The sequence below is a fragment of the Aquarana catesbeiana genome, linkage group LG05 (genome assembly GCF_042186555.1).
Source record: "Aquarana catesbeiana isolate 2022-GZ linkage group LG05, ASM4218655v1, whole genome shotgun sequence".
Classification (NCBI taxonomy): Eukaryota; Metazoa; Chordata; class Amphibia; order Anura; family Ranidae; genus Aquarana; species Aquarana catesbeiana.
Window position 1 is genome coordinate 476,867,061 of NC_133328.1, and position 26,887 is coordinate 476,893,947.

The 26,887-nt window shown below is 42.5% G+C and overlaps 1 protein-coding gene across 1 annotated transcript in view; it reads left to right on the forward strand.

Moving 5' to 3' along the window:
- The window catches only part of LAMA3 (laminin subunit alpha 3), a 271,677-nt gene that overhangs the window by 137,772 nt on the left and 107,018 nt on the right, over positions 1 to 26,887 (forward strand). Inside the window, exons 26-32 of the mRNA XM_073631481.1 lie at positions 282 to 439; positions 6,213 to 6,321; positions 7,524 to 7,621; positions 8,347 to 8,518; positions 11,774 to 11,900; positions 11,983 to 12,122; positions 17,789 to 17,904. Of these exons, the coding sequence (XP_073487582.1) occupies positions 282 to 439; positions 6,213 to 6,321; positions 7,524 to 7,621; positions 8,347 to 8,518; positions 11,774 to 11,900; positions 11,983 to 12,122; positions 17,789 to 17,904 (920 nt within the window). The remainder of the gene's footprint in view (positions 1 to 281; positions 440 to 6,212; positions 6,322 to 7,523; positions 7,622 to 8,346; positions 8,519 to 11,773; positions 11,901 to 11,982; positions 12,123 to 17,788; positions 17,905 to 26,887) is intronic.

Here is a 26,887-nt window from a genome sequence, read left to right on the forward strand (position 1 = left end):
GATGTAACAAAACACATTCAACAGTATATTTAGCGGACAAAAGGCAGAAAATAAAAGAAGCTCATTGTAAGGGATTTACATTCACTTTAAGATACATGAATAATGTGTAATGTGGGTAGTACATTTAAATCATAGTAAGTTCAGAAATGTCAGATTTGTAGATGTATTTAGGTGCTCGCTCTAGTATACAAATGACACTCTTTTGTAAGATTTTATAGAAGACAACTTACTGCCATATTTCTGTATGTTCTTGACAGATAACCTATGAATTCTCTTTACAGGTGGAGCTCCGATTCAGGGTAAATGTCCCCAAGGCTGGATTTTATGTGCTTGTGTTTGAATATGCCAACGAAGACCCTCAGCAATATATTCTTAATGTGTTTACAGCCAATAACCCTTCTACTGCAGCCAGAGTCAGGCTCTATAACTGCAAATACAGGTACAGAAGTGTCTTTGTTCACAAACTCATATGTTTATGTACCAGTCAATTAATTGGTTTATTTAAGGTAATCATTTGACTACCACTAGTGTGAGAGAGCTTGCCAGGTTGGGCATTAGTGAAACTAATACTTTTACTGTTACTTTTGTCATTCCTAAAATGTAATTACTATAACACAATGGGGCTCTCAGGGTTCTAGAGACAAGTTGTCAATGGAATCTTGACCATGGCACAGCTACCACCATAGCCTGCAATAGGTGGAAAGTGCTGGAGGCTATTTCTATGAATCAGATCAAATGAAGAACTGTTCTCACCATGGCAAATTTCATATCTAAACTTAAAGGGGTCTATGTATAAAATGTTTGCAGTGCTGATATGACAAATCCACACAATCAGGGTGAAAATTACTGTGTTTTCTGCAATATGTGTAGTTCCTATAATATAAGTGCCACTTAGTGGCCATAATGCATTTTTTTCCAGAAAAACTTTACTCGGGAAACAAAAACCTATTGTGGCCACTAGATGGCACTGACAATATAGAAACTACATAAAATGGAGGCAGTACTGAAATTTCCATGCTAATTGTGCCAATGTTTGTCACATCTACACAACAAACTTTTTTATATATAGACCACAAAGTGTATGTGAAGAGAGATTTTTTGTAGTTTTGGGTACAGTGAGAAAGTGTAAAAATGCGTTATAGATTTTTCTTGCTGTCACTCTCCCCGCTGTGGGACATGCACCCTTACTTTTTGCCCTGGGAACCATTGTCTCCTGTATAAAAAATGATGGGATATCCAAAAATGTATAGTTCTCCCAGGAAATAAATATCTTCTAATGGGGATATTTGTACTGATAACATCTGAGGGGATACATACGTTAAAAGAAAAACATTTTAAGTAAACATGTTTCTTTTCTTTTTACTCAGAGTATTTTTATAGCGTATATTCCAGTTGAAAGGTGCTGTACCTGTAACAATCAATATCCAACTTGTGCTACTGTGACTTCAGTTAATTGAATTTTTATTGGCTGCCATGTGTCACTCTAATTTGCACTTGATTTTCTCCATGCTGTGCTTTTTTAACATTCCTGGTACATGTATATATCTTGCACTACAACAGTGACATCTTTTCCTGATTTTCAAAGGGCTTGATTACACAAGTTTATTGTGGTGAAACGCAGTAAAACACATGGTAATGCAGCGTGCAAGCTATGGTGTGTTGCAATGCCATTCATTTTGAATGACACTTTCCAGAACGCATCTACCTCACAGTGTAATGCAGGTCATTACAACACAAGATATAAAAAATCATCAATTCAAAATTCAAAATTTTTGTGTATTGAGGTGAGCTACAGCCAGGGACGTACAGTCAAGGGAGGGCAGAGCCTCACCTGCCATAAACATATTAAAAAAAAAAAAAAAAACGAGCTTCGAGAGTCGTAGCTCGGCAACCTGAGGTCACAGAGAACTACCCCACCACTGGTAAAATTGGGGCTCCTACGACCTATAGTTCCGGAGATACAGGGCTCCTTGCGCACCCTGTCAGAAGCTACATACAGAGCGGCCAGTTTAAAGTGGTTGTACACCCTGTACAACCACTTTTACCTGCAGGTAAGCCTATATTAAGGCTTACCTGTAGGTGCTGGAAATATCTCTTAAACCTCCACGGTTTAGGAGATATTTACAAAAAAGCCGATGTCTACGGAGGATGCACACTTTAGAAAGGGCACATCGTGCCGTTTCTAATAGGGGTCATGCCGTGACTGGCAGCTCCCATGCGCATGCATTACATCGCAGGCTTCAGTTTCAGGTAAGTGACACATAATAGCCCATTATGCTTTACCTTTGCAGGGAAATAAAGAGGAAGTAAAACCCACCAGGTTTACTTCCTCTTTAACCACTTGAGGTCCGGGCCATAGCCGAATGACGGCTACAGCGCGGACCTCAATCTCCGGAAGGACGTCATATGACGTCCTCCCCTATGCACGCGCACCGCGCGCACCCTGCAGGGCGCGCGGTGTGCGCGCTGTGATCACCGAGTCACGGAGACTCGGATGATCACAGATCCGAGTAAGGGGCCGTTCCCGGCCCCTTACCATGTGATCAGCTGTCAGCCAATGACAGCTGGTCACATGATGTAAACAAAAGCTCGGTGATCGGTTTCGTTTTCTCCTCATGCTGACAGCGTGAGGAGGAAAAAAAAGCCGATCACTGGCTTATGTCAAAGGGACATCGGTCCCGAAGAGGAAGGAGGCACAGATGCCTCATCTGTGCCTCCAAGTGCCATCTGCCAGTGCCCACAGTGCCCACAAGTGCCACCTATTAAAGCCCACAAGTGCCACCTATCAATGCCCACAAGTGCCACCTATTAGTGCCACCTAGCAGTGCTGCCATCAATCAGTGCCCAATCAGTGCCCAACACTGCCACCCATCAGTGCCCATAACTGCCACCCATCAGTGCCCATAACCGCCACCCATCAGTGCCCATTACTGCCACCTATCGGTGCCCATCAGTGCCGCCTCATCAGCGTACATCAACGAAGGAGAAAAATTAACTGTTTGCAAAAATTGATAAAAAGAATTATATTTTTTTTATATTTTGTTAAAAAATTCTGTCTTTTTCAATTTTTTTAACAAAAAGTAAAAACCGTAGAGGTGATCAAATACCATTAAAAGAAAGCTCTATTTGTGGGAAAAAAATGATAAAAATTTCATTTGGGTACCGTGTTGTATGACTGCGCAATTGTCATTCAAAGTGCGACAGCGCTGAAAGCTGAAAATTGGTCTGGACAGGAGGGGGGTTTAAGTGCCCAGTAAGCAAGTGGTTAAATACAAGCTAACATACTCTGTTTGCAGCAGACTGAGAGGATGAGCTTACAGTGCCTCTCCTCGCTTCTTGTCAGAGGCACTGAGCTCAATGGACAGCTTGGAGTCTTGAACCAATGGTAAAGTACCATTAGCCCCAGCTGTCCAATAAAAATGCTGCAGTGGAGGCACGCCTCACACTGCAGTGTCATAGAAGGGGCATGTGTCTAAAAGACACATACTCCCTTCCAGCCCAGCCCTCTTAACTAGAAGGAAAAAAACATGGGTTTATGGGTATACGATTTAACCACAATTCCATGTTTTTGACACACAGTTAAGAGGGAGAATGAGAATCTGCTGCTGTTGAAAAGGTACTGTAATAATCAAGCTAAACCATATATTATTATGCTATATGTTATAATAGCATTAGTTATAATGTATTATTTATCTATTTACTGTGAAATTACTGGTTTGAAGTTATAACTTCAAACTTCAGTAATTTGTCCGTTAAGCCACCTGCTTGAGTACAGTTTTTGAAAATATACTAAATTACCTTTAAAACAATATATAATAAATATTTGTATTTTACTTACTAATGGTAATTAACTCCTTGCCATCCAGGCCGATTCTGACACTTCTCTCCTACATGTAGTAGTCATCATTTTTTTGCAAGAAAATTACTCAGAACCCGCAAACATTATATATATTGTTTTAGCAGACACCCTAGGGAATAAAATGGTGGTCATTGCAACTTTTTATGTTACACGGTATTTGCACAGCAATTTTTTAAACGTGTTTTTTTGGGAAAAAAACTGTTTCATGAATATAAAAAAAAAACCCACTAAAGATAACCTCATTTTTTTGTATAATGTGAAAGATGTTGTTACACCAAGTAAATATATACCTAACATGTCACGCTTTAAAATTGCGCACACTCGTGGAATGGTGCCAATATTCAGTATTTAAAAATCTCCATAGGCGACGCTTTAAATGTTTTTACAGATTACATGTTTAGAGTTACAGAGGAGGTCTACTGCTAGAATTATTGCTCTCACTCTGATACTAGCCAGTGCCTCACCGGCCACTGACCTCACCGCATGTCCCTGGCTACAGCCCATTCATTTTGAATATGCTGGTTACCCAATGTGCCACAATGTGCCTCAGTGCACGAAAATGTGTGCATTGCAGTGCTGTGCATCCTAGTGTGAATAGGCTCCAACAGTTTAATACTGTATAGGAAATTACATTTTAGGAGCTGTAATACTGCCAGTGGCTAATTGTTCAGTTTTCAGTTTCACTTTTCAAGTACAGTGCCTTGAAAAAGTGTTCATACCCTTTGAAATTTTCCACATTTTGTCATGTTACAACCAAAAACTTAAATGTATTTTATTGGGATTTTATGTGATAGACCAACACAAAGTGGCACATAATTGTGAAGTGAAAGGAAAATTATAAATTTCTTCAAAATGTTTTGTATATAAATATCTGAACAGTGTGGCGTGCATTTGTATTCAGCCCCCTTTACACTGACACCCCTAACTAAAATCTAGTGAAACCAATTGCTTTCAGAAGTCACCTAATTAGTAAATAGAGTGTACTTGTGTGTAATTCAATCTCAGTATTAATACAGCTGTTCCGTGAAGCCTTCAGAGGTTTGTTAGAGAACCTTAGTGAGCAAACAGCATCATGAAGGCCAAGGAACACACTAGACAGGTCAGAGATAAGGTTGTGGAGAAGTTTGAAGCAGGGTTAGGTTATAAAAAAATATCCTAAGCTTTGAACATCTCACAGAGCACTGTTCAAGCCATCATCCAAAAATGGAAAGAGTATAGCACAACTGCAAATCTACCAAGACATGGCCGTCCAACTAAACTGACAGGCTGGGCAAGGAGAGCATTAATCAGAGAAGCAGACAAGAGGCCCATGGTAACGCTGAAGGAGCTGTAGAGATCCACAGCTCAGGTGGAAGAATCTGTCCACAGGACAACTGTTAAGAAGAAAGCCATTATTGAAAGAAAGGCATAACCAGTCCTGTTTGCAGTTTGTGAGAAGCCATGTGGGGGACACAGCAAACATGTGGAAGAAGGTGCTCTGGCCAGATGAGACCAAATTTTAACTTTTTGGCCCAAAAGCAAAACGCTATGTGTGTCAGAAAATTAACACTGCACATCACACTGAACACACCGTCCCCACCGTGAAACATGGTGGTGGCAGCATCATGTTGTGGGGATGCTTTTCTTTAGCAGGGACAGGGAAGCTGGTTTGAGTTGATGGCAAGATTGATGGAGCCAATTACAGAGCAATCTTAGAAGAAAACCCGGTAGAGTCTGCAAGACTTAAGACAGGGGCAGAGATTCACCTTCCAGCAGGACAACGATCCTAAACATACAGCCAGAGCTACAATGGAATGGTTTAGATCAAATCATATTCATGTATTGGAATGGCCCAATCAAAGTCCAGACCTAAATCCAATTGAGAATCTGTGGCAAGACTTGAAAATTGCTGTTCACAGATGCTCTCCTTCCAATCTGACAGAGCTTGAGCTATTTTGCAAAGAAGAATGGGCAAAAATGTCACTCTCTAGATGTGCAAATCTGGTAGAGACATCCCCAAAAAGACTTGCAGCTGTAATTGCAGTGAAAGTTGGTTCTACAAAGTATTGACTCAGGGGGGCTGAATACAAATGTACGCCCCACTTTTCACATATTTATTTGTAAAAAAATTATCATTTTCCTTCAACCTCACAATTATGTGCCACTTTGTGTAGGTCTATCACATAAAATCCCAATAAAACACATTTACATTTTTCGTTGTAACATGACAAAATGTGAAAAATGTCAAGGGGTGTGAATACTTTTTCAAGGCACCGTATGTTTAAATAATTACCTAAAATAATTTTTGTAGTGTTGAGAATATATTACAATAAGCAATCGATTAACAAACAGTATATGATATTCTCTGCATTAGCTCCCTTTGCCGCAGTATCGTGGTGGACAGCATGAATCGCATTGCCACATTTGAGTTGTTGTCCGAGGTAGAAATTCAAATGAAAGCAGCTTCAGTCAGCTTCATGTTGGTAAGTTGACTTTGATCATCTTTATTTGTAATAATAAGGTGGTCACCTCTACTCTTAATGGGATTTATAATATCCATTGGTTGGCCATTTCCATGTGCAATGCTTTGAAAAAAGTCTTTGTGTGTAGGCAGGCTTGCAGGGAGAAACAGACAACTTTCAGCTCTTTGGGATAGATTAATCATCTGTTGCCATTCCGAAATAAAGCTACACAGTGATCATACAAGCTTAAAGTGATATTAAATCTTGTTTTTTTTTTTTTTTTTAGCACAATCCAGTCTTATTTATTGTGTGTATTACATTTACCCAAAATATTTACTCTTCTTTTGGGGGTTGCCTGAGTGCTGTCCCTTCTTCCCTGCTCATGGGTGCCTCCTTTAGCTAGCTGGGTGCTATAGACACATGCGTGTGTGCTTCCATCAGGTTCCTGAGCCAAGCCGTGTGCATCCATAGACACACACGTTGCCCAGCAAACCACACCTCTGCTCTTTTCTCCCAGTAATTTGACTGATGGCAGCAGGAGCCTATCACTCTGCTGCCCTCTGTGCCCTCAGTGTCTCCACTAGAAGGAGGAAGTTTGGGAATGGAGCTGATTGATCCCTGAGGTTTCGATGATGACAAGGACAGCGGGTAAGTGTTTGAGCACAGAGGGGTAGCCCATGTCCTGGGGTGTTTACTGTGAATGCATTAAGGTAAAAATGTTAAAGTGGTTCTAAAGGTATAAGGTAAAACCTTCTGTCTCCGCTCTGCTATTATACTCTGACAGGGAGACTCCCACCTGCCAGAACACATTGATTAGCACTGGCTGATCGGATGCGGGTCGGATGCTGGTCTTCCTGCATGCCAGTTTGACAGAAGCTGGTTGTGAGACCTTCTGTTGAACAGACAGCTGTACACAAGGGCCACAAGTTGGCCGATTCCTTCTGAACCAATAGATTTCAGACAATTTTCGGCGCGTGTGTACAAGGCTTTAGAATCACTTTAAGTCTGTAGTACTGCTTTAATCTGGACTTCAGTGCACAGTAGATGGTGTTTAGCTCTGCCCAAATAGCTGATCTTTGACTGGTCAGGATTAGTTCAGGGCACTTTTTGCTGACCGCAATAGGTAGTCACAGCCTTCAACCACTTACAGCTGTTTTGAGCATTTATATTTGTTTTTTACTTTCCCTCTGTTTTTCACAGTGTTTTCTACATTTGTATTTCAGCACTCTGTATGTGTGGTTCCCATAGAAGAGTTCTCTATTGAATATGCAGAGCCCAAGGTGCAATGTATTGCCGCTTATGGGCGTATTCTGGGTCAAAGGTAAACATATAAGTCAGCTCATTTTAGTATTGAATAATTTTATTTTATACCGTAGTCAAAATCTGAAACAACTGTTCCTAAATCTGTGTTCATATGACACATTCGCCCTTGTTGGTTTATCCATAACCATGGAACTTTTCTTTTGTGGTATATATGCTTGCTGTTATTGCACTGGTTACTAGTTTAATAATGCGGAATAAAGGAAATAAAATGCACCTATATAGTGTTTAGTTCATTGAAGGTTTGCTTTCAAGCTATTTTATCAAATAGCAATATAGTGTATCTAAAGCCATAAAGATTTTTAGCTTTGGATAGAGAAAATTGAGTACTGTCCGTGATACTTTTTTTATTTATGGCTACAATCACATCAGGTAGCTTTGGATAGAGTGGTGACAGGTTAGGACCCCCTATCAAATATTTATTGTCATCTCTGTCCCCACCAGGGAGATTCACTAACTTCATTTGTCCTGGTGACCACTGGGATAGGAATTAAGGGAAAATCCCAAATATTTACCGACAACAATAAAGAGTAAATCTTGCAATGGGGACACTTGATCTACAAAAATGCTAACTGTCTGTTACTCTTTGGTCTATTTTTAATCCATAGGCTCATGTATTGTTATATATTTCTAATCTTTATATAATTTTAGCATTTATCTGAAAAGATAGATTGAGTTGACAATTATTCACTATGCAATGGTGGTAATTATTTGTTTGTTTTGTAGCCCATCGTGCATTCAATCTTCAGTCTATGAAACTCCACCTCTGGCATTGTTCCTGGACTCTGTCAAAGATGCTGTATATTCTGATGGACAGAAGCCCATAATACAAGAACATGTCCCAGGAGCAGGGCTTCCAGGTCACTCAGGCAACAGAGTACAGCTAAAATCACCACGGGTAATTCATTTGCTGTAACGTAGAATTAGATATCTTTTAGAGTACTGCAATACAGTTAATGCCTTGTTAAGGATTTTAGAAAAGACATGTTTCCTTATTTATGTGGTACTGATTAAGTCATACTCAGGAAACATCTTTGTGTAATAATTCATTTCTAAAATAAATGCTTAATTTCTAGTGAGTTGAAAGACATCCATTAAAATTATTGAAGAGTTTAGCCATCCTTATCTTATGCAGTTTGTGAACAGTAAACCCAACAATTTAGGCTATCAACATATTATTAGATCACACAAGCTTTTTTTAAGCCTTTATTTAAACCAAAGACTCATACAGTACATCTGAGATAATGTAATGTATACAGAGACACAAGGGTATTTTTCCGGATCCTAATAGACCAGGGTCACCTCTGGGCATGCAGATTAAAATGTTGAGGGAAACCATGATGACCACTTTGTATCAAAATTAAAACTAATATAATTTTTTAACTGAATAAAAATGAATTGGTTCAAAAGCTGTGATCCCAGATTATGATGACCAAATAAAAAATACTGTATTTATTGGCATATAACACTCACTTTTTCACCATGAAAATTGGGTGCAAATAGCGTGTGCATGTTATACGCCAATACTTCAATTTTAACTGCCTCAGAGGGGACAGGGAAGGGGGCAGGACGAGTGCCATCAGATTACATACAGTGAGAAACTCCTGTTTACTTGGTGGCCTCTGTAATAGGAAGTCCCGTCTCCTGGGCCGCCATTGGACCACTGTTCTGTCTATCATAGGAGATTCTCACTGTATTTAATCTGTCTGCACTCGTCCTGCCTCCCTCCCTGTCCCCTCTAGGCTGCAGATGGGCATCGATCAGGCTGCACTGATGGTAATGGTAAAGCTGTTGCATTGATGGCACTTGTGATGCTGCAGAGGGGCACTGATCAGGCTGCATTGATGGCAATGGTGAGGCTGCAGATGGGCACTGACCCTTATTTTGCTTCAAAGTTCCTTATTTAAAATTTAAGTTTTTTTCCTGAAACTTCCCTCTTAAAATGAATGTGCGTGTTATACGCCTGTGCGTGTTATACGCCGATAAATACGGTATGTAGATTGAAAACTAGATTAAATGTAAAATCTTCCAAACCTGTATAACATTTAGGTTTTATATTTTCCATATCTCAAAAGAGACCTAGGGCACTCAGTGGAAGACCTGCAGCATGTGCCCTGGGTGCCAGGGTCTAGCAACAGCAGACATAGAACAAAGCTGAGTTATGGAGAACCTATTGTGAGTCCCAGATACAGTGTAAAATCTATGAAATGCAGTACATAACCCCAGCAATTTGAAAGGACACAAAGTGTGGCGGTGGTATCCACCACCCCAAGGTTAATATATTTGTGGATGGGAAATTAATGCAAAAATATAACATCCAATGTATAAGTAGTTTTCAAAATATGTACTGCCAGACAAGGAAAAGGCTAGGAAAAAGGGGGAAAGGTATAAGGTACAAGAGACAGGGGAAGCAAGATTTTTAATACTCAACTTCAACCAAAATAGGTGTAAGCATTATCGTTTCTGTACCAGAAGGGGATTGGGAATGGTAATACAGACTAAAAACTAAAAAATTCCTTTTAGTGGAGTGGGCAAACACCTAACAATGTTTTCTGGTACAATAAATATTATTACAAAATCGCAAAGAAATACAAGGCAGGAGTGACCCACGCAGGGGGCCTTGTTCAGTCATATACAGATGAAAATTGTTTACACCTTCAAACAGCAATTGTCAAAAAGGTGAGTGCATGCATGACAGTATAATGAACAATATTTTAAACTGACAATGTTTTTACTGCTGCGTGGGTCTTCCTATCCTGTTAACCACCATTTCCCCCCTCCTGGTGTCATGGAAAAATCTGTCCAGTGGAGAAATGTAAACTGAAATGCTATGCTAAATTTTATTTTCTCAAAATCCTGACGTTTTCTGAGATGAGACAGACATATAACCTCCCTAACTCCTTTTATTTCCGTTATTGGCAACTCCGACAGGTCCTTATTTCTCAATTTCCTAGCCCAATGACCCTAAGCTCAGACTCTGTCAAGAGACTCCTCATGTCAGAGATAATGATAAAACCCCTCTCTACTCTCTATATGTACCTCACAGTGGCACATGACACAAAAACCGCACACACGATGACCAAGTGGAGGGAAGACATCCCCACCCTAGACGAAGACATATGGGAGGAATATGTGACTACATTTATCCCTTCTATGATAGCTTCTAGAGACCGCTTTATACAATTAAAATTTTTACATAGAGCATATTACACCCCGCAGAGGTTGGCCAACATATACCCCTCTTCTAGCCCATCATGCACAAGATGTGCCACTGAACGGGGCTCTTTCCTCCACATGGTTTGGTCCTGTGATAAACTCAAGACATATTGGCGAGGGGTGGCGGAAGTATTATCCAAAGTGTGCGGGACCACACTGACACTAGACCCCCTTATCTTTTTGCTTAGTCATCTTGGTGAGGTGGAGGGAGACAGATACACTAAAGCATGCCTCACCTTCGCTCTCTTCTATGCCAGGAGAGAAATCCTCCTGAGGTGGAGGGGTACGGAGCTCCCCACGGTGGCCTCATGGCAAAGTACAGTTAATAGAGTCCTGCCACTGTACAAGATGACATACGAAAGTAGGAATTGCCTGGCAAAATATGGGAAAATATGGTCACAGTGGTCTGACATTTGAAATGAGTTGCCTTATGCTATGCAACAGTAAATACAATATGGGTGGTGCTTGCGGGAGACCTGGGAGTGTGGGACGGGCATCTCTCTGGCTTCTGCCCTTTCTCCCCCCCCCCCTCCCCTTCTTCCTCCCCTTGACCTCCCCCCCTCCCGCTCCCTTCCCCCCCCCCCTAGGGGTTTCTCTTCCTTCCATATGCCAGGATTCAGAGATGTGGGATTGAGTTAAGTTGTACTCTTGGCGGTGATGCCTGTACCCCCCCTTCTCCTTCAACATTTAATACCTAATCCTAAACTCAAAAAAAAAGGGATGAGTTCCATACAGTAGCTTTATCGGTATAAACCTTATTCCATTTAATCACGATGTTAGTCTCATAATATTGTCATACCCTCTAATGTGCAAGTAATGTACTGACTGTTCTGTCATTGATCTATTGTATATCCGAACTTTCTAAATAAATAAAAACTTTTACTGTTAAAAAAAAAAATTTTATTTTCTCATTTGTTATTATCTGCCAACCACACAGAATGACATCACTTTGGCAAGAAGAATACCCCATACAGAGAGATATGTCTTCATTGTCCATTACTACCAGACTGAAAACCCGACATTTCCTGTATCAGTCCTAGTGAATGGGGGAGCACAATATTCAGGTATAGCAGTCATACAAGTATTTGTAAGTACTGTAACTTGTATCTCCTATAAGGGTCAAGAGCAAGTTTTTATTTTCCACAGGTACTTTCAACGCTTCATATTGCCCTCATGTGTTTGGCTGCCGAGAATTGGTAGTTGCTGGTAATCGTATTGGTCTCGATGTCAGTAACCCAGACCTGTCAGTGACAGTGACAGCTCCTCCAGATAAGTTACTGATTTTGGTGAGTTTATTAGAGGTTTCTATGGATTATCAAGCTGCACTTGCACCTAAACCACCCTAAAGTGCCCTCTCGTTTAGTATTATCAAATGCTATTAGCATTAGCCTCACCGGAATGTAAACGTAAAAGTATATTGTAGTTTACCAGTCTTTCAATGTAGTGGCTGAATTTGTTTTCCTATTTCGATCACAGAAAATACTTGTTAATCTTGCCAGAAATGCAGTGTCCTTGTAATTTCTTATAAGATTAACTTTCTTGTTCATTTTTTCAGTACAGCCTGTTTGACAACCATGGCTCCTTCCAAAGGTACAGTGGAGAAATGAGCATAGCCACAAAAGGACAGAAAGTGTGTGATTTGCAGGTTTATTTGAAAAAAATAAAGGGGAAAAAAAAGCCTAAAAAAAGGAAACAGATACAGCCACTACATCTAAGGACTGGAAAGCTGGACTATATTATTTTTTGTTTTGTTTTTGAGTTTAGATCTATTTAAGAACTGTTTGGCACCCCTTAAATGTTATTGCAGCGTAATGAATCATGACCTCTGCCAGTTTTTACACAGTTTTGGTTTTATCTTGAGTGTTTCATGTGTGCTTATTGGATAGAGATCTAGGACAGTTGTTGTCTGAATAAGTCGCTTATTCCTTTTTCCAATATTTCTGCTGATATATATGCAGCTTTATTGATTGAGTTTGTATTAAATGTGCATATTTTAGTGGCTTGATATTGACAATTTCTGCTGTCTTGGGGATAAATGACAAACATTTAAAATAGCTACTCATTTATGGAGCGAAGAAAAATTAGAGCTGTTACTCAATAAACCACTAATATGTTATATTTCCTAATTTGTGCTTTAAAACCACCTAACGACCGCCCACTGTATATATACGCCCACACTTTAAAGATGGATATCTCGGTAACGGCAGCAGCTGCTGCCACAACCGAGGTATCCATCTTTTCAGTGGATGGTTCTATTTACGATAATGGTGGTCTCTGCGGCAGATTCACTGCAAGATCACCTTTATTGGCAGTGGGTGAGGGGGCCCCCCGCCGCTCTCCCACGCCCTCCGCCGCTTACCGGAGCCGTCGGTAGCGGCGGAGGCGATTGGGTCCTTCTTCTTCCTTGGTATGGATACGAGTGAGGGTAAGATGGCCCCCCACCCGTCTCCATACTATAGCAGGGTGGAAGCGACGTCAAAACGTCACTTCTGCCTATACCTCTTAGAGGGCCATTTTTTTGTTGTCATTTTTTTAAATGACGACATTTTTTTTTTTATTGCATTTAAATCCAAATATGAGATCTGAGGACTTTTTGACCCCAGATGTCATATTTAAGAGGACCTGTCATGCTTTTTTCAATTACAAGGGATGTTTACATTCCTTGTAATAGGAATAAAATTGACCGATTAAAAAAAAAAAAAAAAAAACTGTTTTAAAATCAATAAAATAAAGTAAAATAAATAAGAAAAAAAAATAAAATTTTTAAAATGCCCCGTCCCGACGAGCTCACGTGCAGAAGCGATCGCATGCCCGAGCAGCACCCGCATAGCAAAACGGTGTTCAAACCACACATGTGAGGTGTCGCCGCGATTGGTAGAGCAATAATTCTAGCCCTAGACCTCCTCTGTAACTCAAAACATGCAACCTGTAGAAATTTTTAAACGTCGCCTATGGAGATTTATAAAGGTAAAAGTTTGACGCCATTCCACAAGTGGGCACAATTTTAAAGCATGACATGTTGAGTATCAATTTACTTGGCGTAACATTCAAAAAAGTTAATTTTGTCCAAAAAAAGTGCGCTTGTAGGACCGCTGCGCAAATATGGTGTGACAAAAAGTATTGCAATGACCGCCATTTTATTCTCTAGAGTGTTAGAAAAAAAAAGTAAAATGTTTGGGGGTTCTAAGTATTTTTTTAGCAAAAAAACTTTTTTTTAAAACTTGTAAACACCGAGTCTGACAAACAGGCTCGGTCCTTAAGTGGTTTAGTAACCATTGGAATCCAATTGACACGTGCGCTCATGCACATCCCACTCCCACCTTGCCTTCCTCACCCTCCTCCTTCTCCTAGTCTCAGGTGATATTTCTCCTAATCCTGGTCCGCCATTTTCCAAATGCAAGCCACATATCCAATACCCCTCCCCCTCTGGCAACCACCGCAATCCACTCAGTTTAATTTCTATCCCCCTACTTCCTCAAAGCACCCCACCAATCTCATGTGCCCTGTGGAACGCCCGCTCCATCTGTAACAAGCTAACATCTGTACATGACCTCTTCATCTCTCATGGCTTGAACATACTGGTCATAACAGAAACCTGGCTGCAAAATTTTGACTCAGCTTCTCCTGCTGCCCTCTCCCATGGTGGTCTCCATTGGACTCACTCCTCCAGACCCAACAGACAGAAAGGAGGTGGAGTTGGCTTCCTTCTGTCCCCACAAAGCACCTTCCAAGTCCTTCCTGTCCCTCCCTCTCTATCCCTCTCTTCTTTCGAGATGCACTGTATTCGTCTGTTTTCTCCCATTTCTCTGAGGATTGCAGCAATTTATAGGCCTCCAGGACCGGTATCGCGCTTCATTGATGACTTTGCTGCCTGGCTACCCTACTTTCTCTCCTCTGAAATACCCACCATTATTCTTGGTGACTTTAACATTCCTGTCAATGTCAACAGCCCAACTACAGCTAAACTTCTCGACTTAACCTCATCTTTTGACCTAACCCAATGGACACATACTTCCACTCACTCCAATGGTAATACCCTTGACCTTGTATTCTCCCATCTCTGCAACCCTGGCAACCTCACCAACACCCCCTTTCCTCTATCTGATCACAACCTCATTACTTTCACTGTATCCTTGCCTCCAACCACCCATCCCTCCAAGCAGCAAACAATTACTTGTAGAAACCTTCGCCACTTTAACCCTTCTCTTCTCTATTCTGCTACTGACAACCTATATGACATAATCTCTCCCCTGTCCTGTCCTGACCTGGCCACTTCTGTCTACAACAGTTCACTCTCATCATCACTAGATGCACTTGCTCCCCTAACCACACGCAGAATTAGGCCCCGACCGTTACAACCCTGGCAAACTGACAACACTAGAAATCTCAAGAGACATTGCCGTGCTCTTGAACAACTGTGGCGTAAAACCAAATGCCTGCAAGACTTCACCCTATATAAATCTGCCCTTCTAAAATACAATTCATGCCTCCATGCTGCCAAACAAGCCTACTTTGTCTCTCTTATTAATTCCTTGTCATCCAGTCCCCGTCGGCTCTTCTCAACCTTTAACTCTCTGCTTCGTCCACCACCCCCTCTACCCACTAACTCACTCACTGCCCAAGAGATTGCCAATCACTTCAAAGACAAGATCAATGCAATTCGTGAGGACATCTCCACTGTGCGTACATCTTCCCCACCCATCATACCTTGCCCAGCAGCACATTCAACCCTCTCCTCTTTTGAATTGGCTACTACGGAAGAGGTTACAAAAATTTTCTCGAATGCCCACCTAACCAATTGTCCCTTGGATCCTGTTCCCTCACAACTACTACGGTCACCCTCTTCTTCTATCCTATGCTCCCTCACCCACAATCTCTTCAATCTCTCCCTTTCTAGTGGCATTTTCCCCTCCCCTCTAAAACATGCACAGATCACTCCCATTCTTAAAAAGCCCTCACTGGACCCTACCGACCTGAACAACTTAAGACCCATCTCATTACTCCCATTCACCTCTAAACTTCTAGAACGCTTAGTCTACAACCGTCTTAGCTCCTACCTCAATGAAAATAACTTTCTTGACCCCTTACAGTCTGGCTTTCGCTCGCAGCACTCCACGGAAACTACCTTACTAAAACTCACTAACGATTTACTAACTGCTAAAACCAACAGCCAGTACTCCATACTCCTACTACTTGACCTCTCTGCGGCCTTTGATACTGTTGACCACCCGCTCCTTCTCAATAAACTACATTCCCTTGGCCTCCGAGATTCTGCTCTATCCTGGTTCTCTGGCTATTTATCACAGCGCTCCTTCAGTGTCACCTACAACTCTGTCTCCTCCTCTCCATTGCCCCTTTCTGTGGGGGTCCCCCAAGGCTCGGTTCTTGGACCCCTTCTCTTCTCTATCTACACCACCTCCCTTGGTCACCTAATAACTGCCCACGGCTTCCAATACCACTTATACGCTGATGACACCCAAATCTATCTGTCTACTCCTCACCTCACTCCTTCAGTCTCCTCTCGCATTACTAACTTACTAACTGACATATCAGCATGGATGTCGCACCACTTCCTTCAACTAAATCTCTCTAAAACTGAGCTATTAATATTCCCCCCCGCCCGTGCCCCCCTCCATGACTTTTCCATCAAAATCAACAATGCAACCATCAGTCCCTCCCCTCACGCCAGGGTACTAGGTGTAATCCTAGACTCCGACTTGTCATTTCAGCCTCAAATCCAATCATTGTCAAAAGTTTGTAGAATTCACCTCCGTAACATCTCTAAAATTCGCCCTTTTTTAACAAATGAAACCACCAAGCTCCTCATTCACTCCCTTGTTATCTCTCGCCTTGACTATTGCAACTCCCTTCTCATTGGCCTACCGCTCCATAGGCTATCCCCTCTTCAGTCTATCATGAATGCTGCTGCCAGACTTATCCACCTTACCAACCGCTCAGTGTCTGCCAACCCTCTACTTCAATCCCTACACTGGCTCCCAATCACCCAGCGAATTAAATTCAAAATTCTAACCACAACATACAAAGCCATTCACAACTCTGTCCCAAGCTACATCACTAATCTTGTCTCCAAATATCACCCAAATCGTCCTCTCCGCTCTTCTCAAGACCTCCTGCTTTCAAGCTCTCTCATCTCCTCCTCCCATGCTTGTCTCCAGGATTTCTCCAGAGCCTCTCCCATCCTCTGGAACTCGCTACCTCCATCTATCCGGCTATCCCCTACTCTTGCTACCTTCAGGCAATCCCTGAAAACTCATCTCTTCAGGAAAGCCTATCACGTCTCCAACTAATCTCCTACCACTTCCACCAGCTCATTCCCCACAGTTACAACCTTTTGTAACACCTGCCCCACCCTATTAGATTGTAAGCTCTTCTGAGCAGGGCCCTCTTAATCCTATTGTATTGTATTGTATTATATTATAAATGTATTGTCTCCCTTTTATATTGTAAAGCGCTGCGTAAACTGTTGGCGCTATATAAATCCTGAATAATAATAATAATAATAATAATTGGTGGCAAGGTGCAACAGCTAGGCTTTTTTTCTTCTAGTCTCTATAGACAAAGTAGAGGACTTCTTAAAACTGCACTGTAAAAACACATGGCACTTTCAGAGACAATCAAGCTGTGTTAAGAAACGATCTATCTTTGAGCTTTTGTTACAGAACAAAACCTTCCTAGTCTACTGCATACATTTCCAGGTTTTAGTAAACTCAGTTGCTCATCCTTATTTTTTCAGAACTGGAGCTATTGAGATTCCAATGCATTTCCCAAAAGATAGAAAAGAACAAAGATTATTACAAAGTGCCGTAATATGTCACATCTAATCAAATTCTAATTCAGTGCTTTCAGACCACTCAAATATGATTTCAGCCCTTGCACTTTGCCTTGTCAAATATAATAGTTGGATTCTAAACAATGTATCATTATGTTTTAGGAGTCTATCCTGCTGGTCCCAGCAAACAGTTACTCCTATGACCTTCTGCAAGAGAAACCCTTGGATAAATCTTTTGACTTCATTAATATATGTGGGGAAAACAGCTTTTATATTGAGTAAGGAACTTTTATTATTGTAATTCTCACTGTTGTTGATAATGTGTGTGTGGATGATTTCTTATGAATAGACCTATAATGCCGCGTACACACGGTCGGACTTTCCGGCATACTTGGTCCGGCGGACCAGAGTGTGCCGGACAATCCGCCCGTGTGTGGGCGGCGGCGGACTTTTCCGGCGGACTTCTTCCCAAAAGCCCGCCGGACCTAGATTTTAAACATGTTTGAAATCTTTCCGTCGGACTCAGTTTCGGGCGGAAAGTCCGCTCGTGTGTGTGCTGGTCCGACGGAAAGCCCGCTCGTGTGTAGGCTGGTCCGACAGACCAAATGCGACACGAGGGGATGGTATTGCATCTTGCGCTCGCTGCAATAGGAAAAACAAATCTTCCTATTGCGGCGAGCGCGGGGCATACCAGGCCCTTAGGTCTGGTATGGATTATAAAGGGGAACCCCGCTACGCCGAAAAAACGGCGTGGGGTCCCCCTAAAATCCATACCAGACCCCGATCCGAGCACGCAGCCTGGCCGGTCAGGAAAGGGGGTGGGGACGAGCGAGCGCCCCCCCCCCCTCCTGAACCGTACCAGGCCGCATGCCCTCAACATGGGGGGTGGGTGCTTTGGGGGAGGGGGGCGCCCTGCGCCCCCCCCCCCCAAAGCACCTTGTCCCCATGTTGATGAGGACAAGGGCCTCTTCCCGACAACCCTGGCCGTTGGTTGTCGGGGTCTGCGGGCGGGGGCTTATCGGAATCTGGGAGCCCCCTTTAATAAGGGGGCCCCCAGATCCCGGCCCCCCACCCTATGTAAATGAGTATGGGGTACATGGTACCCCTACCCATTTACCTAGGAAAAAAGTGTAAGTAATAAAACACACTACACAGGTTTTTAAAATATTTTATTAAACAGCTCCGGGGGGGGGATCTTCCTCCGGCTTCGGGGGTCTTCTTCCGGCTTCGGGGGTCCCTCCGCTTCATCTTCTCCCGGCGTCCGGTTGGTTCTTCTCCGCTCTCCGGCCTCTTCTCCCGGTGTCGCAGGTCTTCGGCCGGCCCCTCCGCTCTCTTCATGTAGCTCTATTGCGAGCGGAGGTCCGGACTTCTGGGGTTCTTGGCTTCTTGGCTTCTCTTCTCTTCTCTTCCCCCAGATGTTGACACGACGCTCTCTCCGGCTGGACTGGTCTCTGAGGGCTGCGTTGTGACTTATATAGGCGGAGACCCCGCCCCCATATGATGTCACAGTCCCTGGGCATGCTGGGACTGTGACGTTTTAGGGGGCGTGGTCGACCACGCCCCCTAAAACGTCACAGTCCCAGCATGCCCAAGGACTGTGACATCATATGGGGGCGGGGTCTCCGCCTATATAAGTCACAACGCAGCCCTCAGAGACCAGTCCAGCCGGAGAGAGCGTCGTGTCAACATCTGGGGGAAGAGAAGAGAAGAGAAGCCAAGAAGCCAAGAACCCCAGAAGTCCGGACCTCCGCTCGCAATAGAGCTACATGAAGAGAGCGGAGGGGCCGGCCGAAGACCTGCGACACCGGGAGAAGAGGCCGGAGAGCGGAGAAGAACCAACCGGACGCCGGGAGAAGATGAAGCGGAGGGACCCCCGAAGCCGGAAGAAGACCCCCGAAGCCGGAGGAAGATCCCCCCCCCGGAGCTGTTTAATAAAATATTTTAAAAACCTGTGTAGTGTGTTTTATTACTTACACTTTTTTCCTAGGTAAATGGGTAGGGGTACCATGTACCCCATACTCATTTACATAGGGTGGGGGGCCGGGATCTGGGGGCCCCCTTATTAAAGGGGGCTCCCAGATTCCGATAAGCCCCCGCCCGCAGACCCCGACAACCAACGGCCAGGGTTGTCGGGAAGAGGCCCTTGTCCTCATCAACATGGGGACAAGGTGCTTTGGGGGGGGGGGGCGCAGGGCGCCCCCCTCCCCCAAAGCACCCACCCCCCATGTTGAGGGCATGCGGCCTGGTACGGTTCAGGAGGGGGGGGGGGGGCGCTCGCTCGTCCCCACCCCCTTTCCTGACCGGCCAGGCTGCGTGCTCGGATCGGGGTCTGGTATGGATTTTAGGGGGACCCCACGCCGTTTTTTCGGCGTAGCGGGGTTCCCCTTTATAATCCATACCAGACCTAAGGGCCTGGTATGCCCCGCGACGGGGCTAGCAAGGTGTCAATCTCGCCGATAAAAGCGGCAAGATTGACATCCTTCTCTAGTCCCGTCGCACCTGAGTCACGTTCAAAATGAACGGACTTGTCCGTGTGTGGGCAAGTCCGTTCATTCTGAAAGTCCGCCGGAACTCCGGCGAAAGTCCGTCGGAAAGACGGGCGGACTTAGCCCGCCGGAAAGTCCCGGCGTGTGTGGGCAAGTCCGTCCGTTTTAAAGTCCGGCGCACCTGGCGGACAAAGTCCGTCGGAAAGTGTGCCGGACCAAGTAGGATAGAAAGTCCGCTCGTGTGTACGCGGCATAAGAAGATATAACATGATGTCCGTTGCAGATTTTGCACAGGGCTCAATGGCTTAAAAGGCATCTTTAGGTTTTCCTTAAAGGGGCTTCCTTCACCAAATACATAGAAAAAGTTCTTCAGTGTGGGACGACTGTAAAACTTTGCTACTTTTTTTTTTTTTTTTAAATCCAATAACTTTTTATTTAGAACAAACGGTTTAAGTTTTATTTATTTTTTCTGTTACATAATCACATAGAAAGGTACAGACAAGCAAGAGTAAATATAGACAAAAAAAACAAGGATTTTTGCCCGGATCGACCAGTGAATATTAGTAGTGGTGGCGAGTTACAGCGGGTAAGCATAGACCTATCATACAGACAAAAGCCTGGATGCAGTTCAAGTTGCCCTTTTAAACATATTGCAAAAAAAGAGAGGAGAAACAGAGAGTTTCTCTAAAGTAGGTCAACAGAGAACACTATTGTCAATACAAAACCAGCTTTATTAATTACCAAAAAATAAACCAATTAATATTACAAAAAGTGAAAAAATTGGCAATATGGACAAACGGTTATCACAAACCAATTAAAAGTGGACAACTTTGTCACAAGGGATATTAAAAACAATGGGAGCCGCGGCTACACGCTCACTCATACACATCATGCACACTAGATAATGGGGTATAGTAAATTGAGGATAGTCCTGCACAATAAGGTTGATGATTAATGGAGAATATTCTCAATACAAAGTATCCAGTTGGGCAGGAACAGTCCTATACCACTACTTCGGAGGTGATGTTAGTAAGTGGGTGATCTGACAAACCAGTTGATCATAAAATTGGACCATAGATGGAGCGATCTCTCAAGGGATCATTGCACTCTGTGATTGTTTGAACCACATCTGATAAATGGATTACAAGCGCTTTCCAAGTTGCAGTAATTATAAGGTCATCTACAAAAGCAGCAGGATAAATGTCCATGGAGACGACATTAGAGAAAACAGAAAAAACTGACATACGTTTTGTGGGAGTGCTGAGTAAGGTGGAAGGATCTCACCAATCTCACCGCATTCGTCGTCAGACTATGATAGTCCCAGGTGTTAGAGTCTCTCTGTGGATAAATGCTTCTGTATGGCTCATTAGGAGTAATGATTGGTAAGGAGTCGTCCCTCACTGTTCCTCGCTGTGGAGCCGCTGAAGCGCCGTTACTGTTGTATGATACGTGGCTGCAAGGGAAAGCTGACATCAGCTGTTGGATCAGCTGTTGGGTCCGTATAGGGATGAGTCAGATCAAATTGCGCGCGGCTCCCAAGGACGTGCTGACGTCACACCGCTGATGCGTTTCACCAGCCAATGGACGCTGGTTTCCTCAGAGCTAGGAGGGGTCAAGTACGGTGAGCTTAAATAGAAAATAGAACGTGCAGATACTGCTTGTGTCCACTAGATGTCAACCATAGCCCCTCAGTGTACATCATTCAGCAAACAAGGCATACACTCTAATTACGTGATTAGGATAGTGATATTAAATATTTACGAGATAGAGACGAGAAATAGAAAAAAGGGGGGGAGTACTATAACAGTCATTTGAAAATCAGCCATGGAAAGAGTGAGTTATTAGAGGTGGTGTTTATAATAGGGATTGTATCCCCTCATTTAAGGAACACTATTTATGTTTCTAAAAAGGATTGTAAACTGCATTCTGTGTTTAACCCCTTAGGGGTTAGAGAATCTAAATAGTACGTCCACATTTTTTCCTTTTGTAGGAGTATAGTATCAAAATCACCCCTTCTGGGGGGCAGATTGAGCACATAGATCCCTTTAACTGTAAAGCCTGCTGGATTACTGTCGTGAAATTTGGCAAAATGTACTGGGATAGGTCTGTCATCATCTTTATTCTTTGTTTTATTTCTGATGCCACTGATGTGTTCGCTGATCCTAATTCGGAGCTGGCGTTTGGTTTTTCCTATGTAGTTTTTATTGCAAGGACACGTGAGCATATATATGACACGTGTCGTTGAGAAATTGATAAATTGTTTAATTCGATAATCATTGCCACCCCTTGGATCAGCGAACACATCAGTGGGATGTACATATTTGCATATGTTACAGTGTCCGCATGCATGCATGCCTGGAGGTGGTTTTCTCTCAGTAAGCCAATTCTTATTGATCGTTCTGGTATACTCTGAATGAACCAGAGCATCTCCCAAATTACGTGCCCTTTTGGCCGTAAGTAATGGTCTAGGGCTAATTATATTAGTAATGAGGGGTGCCAATTTAAGGATATGCCAGTGTTTGTTTAGGATCTCCTGGACTTGGGTCCATTGCGAGCCGAACCTGGTGATAATTCTGGGGAAATCACAATATGATTGGTCCATTTCTTGGGGATTCTTCTGTGTGGTTAGGAGGTCCTCACGTTTGGTTTTAAGTGCATTATTTTTGGCTTTCTTAAGGGAATTATGTGAGTACCCTCTTTTCCTAAATCTTTTATACATTTCATGTGCTTCAGTTAGAAATTGATCCTCCTCCGAGCAGTTTCACCTAATCCTTAAAAATTGTCCTGTGGGTATTCCCCTAATTAGCGACTTTGGATGATGACTCTGTGCCAAGAGGAGGGTATTAGCTGCTGTTTCCTTCCTGAAGGTACTTGTTGTTATTTTGCTTCCACATCTAGTGATTTGTAAATCAAGGAATGAGAGAGCATCAGCAGAATAGGAATAGGTTAGATGAATATTCCTTTCATTGTTATTTAGTTGGGACAAAAATTCCAAGAGTTGTTCTACTGTGCCCTCCCATACCACGAGTACGTCGTCGATGTACCTTAACCACAGCGCGCAGTGGTCAAGGTACATCGAGGACTTGTACACGACCTCCTCCTCCCAAAGTCCCAAGTGGAGACAGGCATAAGAAGGGGCCCAAGGGGCACCCATGCTGGTGCCTCTAATTTGTTGGTAAAACTTCCCAAGAAACTGGAAGAAATTATTGCCCAGCATGAACTCCAGTAGTTCTATAATGAATTCGTTGTGGGCTCCAAGTAATGGATGATGAATGTCTAAAAAAGTTTTGGTGGCTTGAATACCCCACTGGTGGGGAATCGATGTTTCACCAGCCATTGGACGCTGGTTTCCTCAGAGCTAGGAGGGGTCAAGTACGGTGAGCTTAAATAGAAAATAGAACATGCAGATACTGCTTGTGTCCACTAGATGTCAACCATAGCCCCTCAGTGTACATCATTCAGCAAACAAGGCATACACTCTAATTACGTGATTAGGATAGTGATATTAAATATTTACGAGATAGAGACGAGAAATAGAAAAAAGGGGGGGAGTACAACTTGGAAAGCGCTTGTAATCCATTCATCAGATGTGGTTCAAACAATCACAGAGTGCAATGATCCCTTGAGAGATCGCTCCATCTATGGTCCAATTTTATGATCAATTGGTTTGTCAGATCACCCACTTACTAACATCACCTCCGAAGTAGTGGTATAGGACTGTTCCTGCCCAACTGGATACTTTGTATTGAGAATATTCTCCATTAATCATCAACCTTATTGTGCAGGACTATCCTCAATTTACTATACCCCATTATCTAGTGTGCATGATGTGTATGAGTGAGCGTGTAGCCGCGGCTCTCATTGTTTTTAATATCCCTTGTGACAACGTTGTCCACTTTTAATTGGTTTGTGATAACCGTTTGTCCATATTGCCAATTTTTTCACTTTTTGTAATATTAATTGGTTTATTTTTTGGTAATTAATAAAGCTGGTTTTGTATTGACAATAGTGTTCTCTGTTGACCTACTTTAGAGAAACTCTCTGTTTCTCCTCTCTTTTTTTGCAAGAGTAAATATAGTCTTTTCCAATCACAAGGTATGTCAAAGTTTGGTTAAAGAGTAGAGTGATAGTGCATGCAATCACAATAGATTTTAAAGTAATATTAAGTAATATTAAACAGAGAAGTGTGCTTTCTACAGGGCGAGTCTGTGTCTAGCCAGCCCTGATGCCAGTCACATGACTAAAAAAAAAAAGTTTTAGAAGAGCAATTTAAATTAGATTATTAATATCAAATAACTGTTTTACATCTCTCTATAAATCTTTATTGAACACTAAATGTGTAATTTTTTGCATTAATATTGGTGTAGGCAGAGTCAGAGATGACTGACACTAGCTTTCACTTTGTTCAGACAGCAGCTCTCTTATTTTGTACTTTACATGTATTAGCAATTACATTTGATATATACTACTGATTTATGTTAAAACTACAGAGTTTCTTAGTGGATATAACCAATTCGCGTACTATATCCAGGCTTCCATAGTGCTTATCAATAGGAGGATATGGAGGAGAAGGAAGGGAGGGAGTGTCATTTATCACTGTGCATATGCCCACATGTGTGACTCTATACTCATATGGGCTCCACATATTGAAAAAAGGAGAAAATAAACAGCTTAGAAGGGAACTGAAATTTGAGCATGCTCCATAGAGGACATCATCTGGTCTGCACAATCTCAGCCCACAATAGGGACACGGAGAAGATAGGAGGGACAGCTGAAGGCAGGATCAACCAGATATACAGTATTTCACTTTACACAAAACAAATGCTTTAGTGCTTTGTGAATATGAACACTCTGTTATATAGCATGTAATGAGAGTTTGGGTAGTATATAATGATAGTCCGGGTTTAATGACACTTTAAATCACTAAGTAAGTGAAAAATAAACCAGAAACATGAATAATGTGAATTATGATGATATAAAACCAGGTTACTGCCATATAATACGCCTTATCTTTTTTATTTGGTGTAATCAAGAGTAGGCAGTTATTACCACACTAGTGTGGTTAAAACGATTGGGGATGGGGCTAAAATGGGAGAAGTCAACCAAGCTGACTATAACTTAAAAATAGTTTGGCGATATCCCCAATGCTGATAAGTATGTTGTTCTCTTTCCAGCAATTTGTTTACTGTATCCTGCCATTTCATGAACAATTGTGTTGTACGAGAAATCAATTTTTTGCTTTTATTTTCTGGGCAATAGCAATAATCTTATAAGTATTAGGTGTTGAGTTTCAGGGACTAAGTCTTCAGGAATAATGCCTAGTATTACAATTTTAAGGGTCTAAGAGGCAATTGAAGGAAATACGGAGCATTTAACATTTCAAATATAAATAACTAATATCAGAATTTGTTTGGGGCATGTCCATAGCATAAGGATTAGAGTGCCTGTATCTCCAGAGCATCAAGTATAGTAAGGTGATTCAATATTCAATATGACCCTGTGTGTGGAGTTTTTGTGGCATACGATAAACTCTGTTAAATATAAATAATTGTGTGAGGACCTTTTTTTTAATTTTTTTTTAACCAGGGAACAAAACAAGTTAAGTAAAATTTAGAGATGCACTTTAAAAAAAAGTCCGGATTTATTCCTTTTATACCTACTTACTGAGCTAAAGAAAAGCAAGTTGGCATTAAAAAAAAGCATACATAAATTACAATTACGTTAATTATAGTTCAGGTTCTGCATGATGCAGACAGATCCTTCCCAAGCTCGGTGAGAAGTGTGTAGTGCTGCCACCTTGTGAATATTAGACAAAATGCTGTAAGATTTATGTGGAAAAAGACACATATATGAATCTTAATGCCGCGTACACACGGTCGGACTTTTCGTCTACAAAAGTCCAACGGACGCTGACGGACTAAAGCTGGCTGGTAATCCGATCGTGTGTGGGCTTCTCCGGACTTTCAACGGACTTTTTTAGCCTCAAATCCGACGGACTTTAGATTTGAAACATGCTTCAAATCTTTACGTCGTAAGTACGACGGACCCCGAAATCCGCTCGTCTGTGTGCTAGTCCGACGGACAAAAACCCACGCTAGGGCAGCTATTGGCTACTGGCTATGAACTTCCTTATTTTAGTCCGGTGTACGTCATCACGTACGAATCCGTCGGACTTTTGTGTGGTCGTGTGTAGGCAAGTCCGTTCGTAAGAAAGTCTGCCGCAAGTCCGCCGAAGGTACGTCGGAAGTATGTCGGACAGGCTGTCGGACTTTTGTAGACGAAAAGTCCGACCGTGTGTACGCGGCATAACAGATGGCTTGTGAGACATTGGCCTTACAGTTGCAGGCCTTGCTACATACAGAGCTTGTGGTCATAATTATCTGTTTGAGATAATGTCACAGGAGGCCTTGTAGTGCCAAAGCAAATAGGCCTTAGTCGACTAAATCAGCAGTACCAACCTAAGATAAAATCATTGGTAAATACTTTTAGGAATGGAATGGGTGAAGAGAGATCAGGATTTCATTCCATTTGCCATAGTGGATTAGCTAATAGGTTTAAGGAGGAAGTGAAAAGAAAAGGAAAGAAAAGAGGGTTAGCAGATAAGGTCCTAAAAGGAGGAGAGAGTTGAAAGAAAATGGTAAGACCTAAAACAAAAGTAAGGGCGGGGAGAGAGGGGCATATTGAAACAGGAGGTGGGTCAAGAAGAGGGGTAGGCTAGGAAAAGGGGTAGGTTAGGAAGGTGGGGTGAGGGGGGGAGGTACCCCAGAGGCCCTCG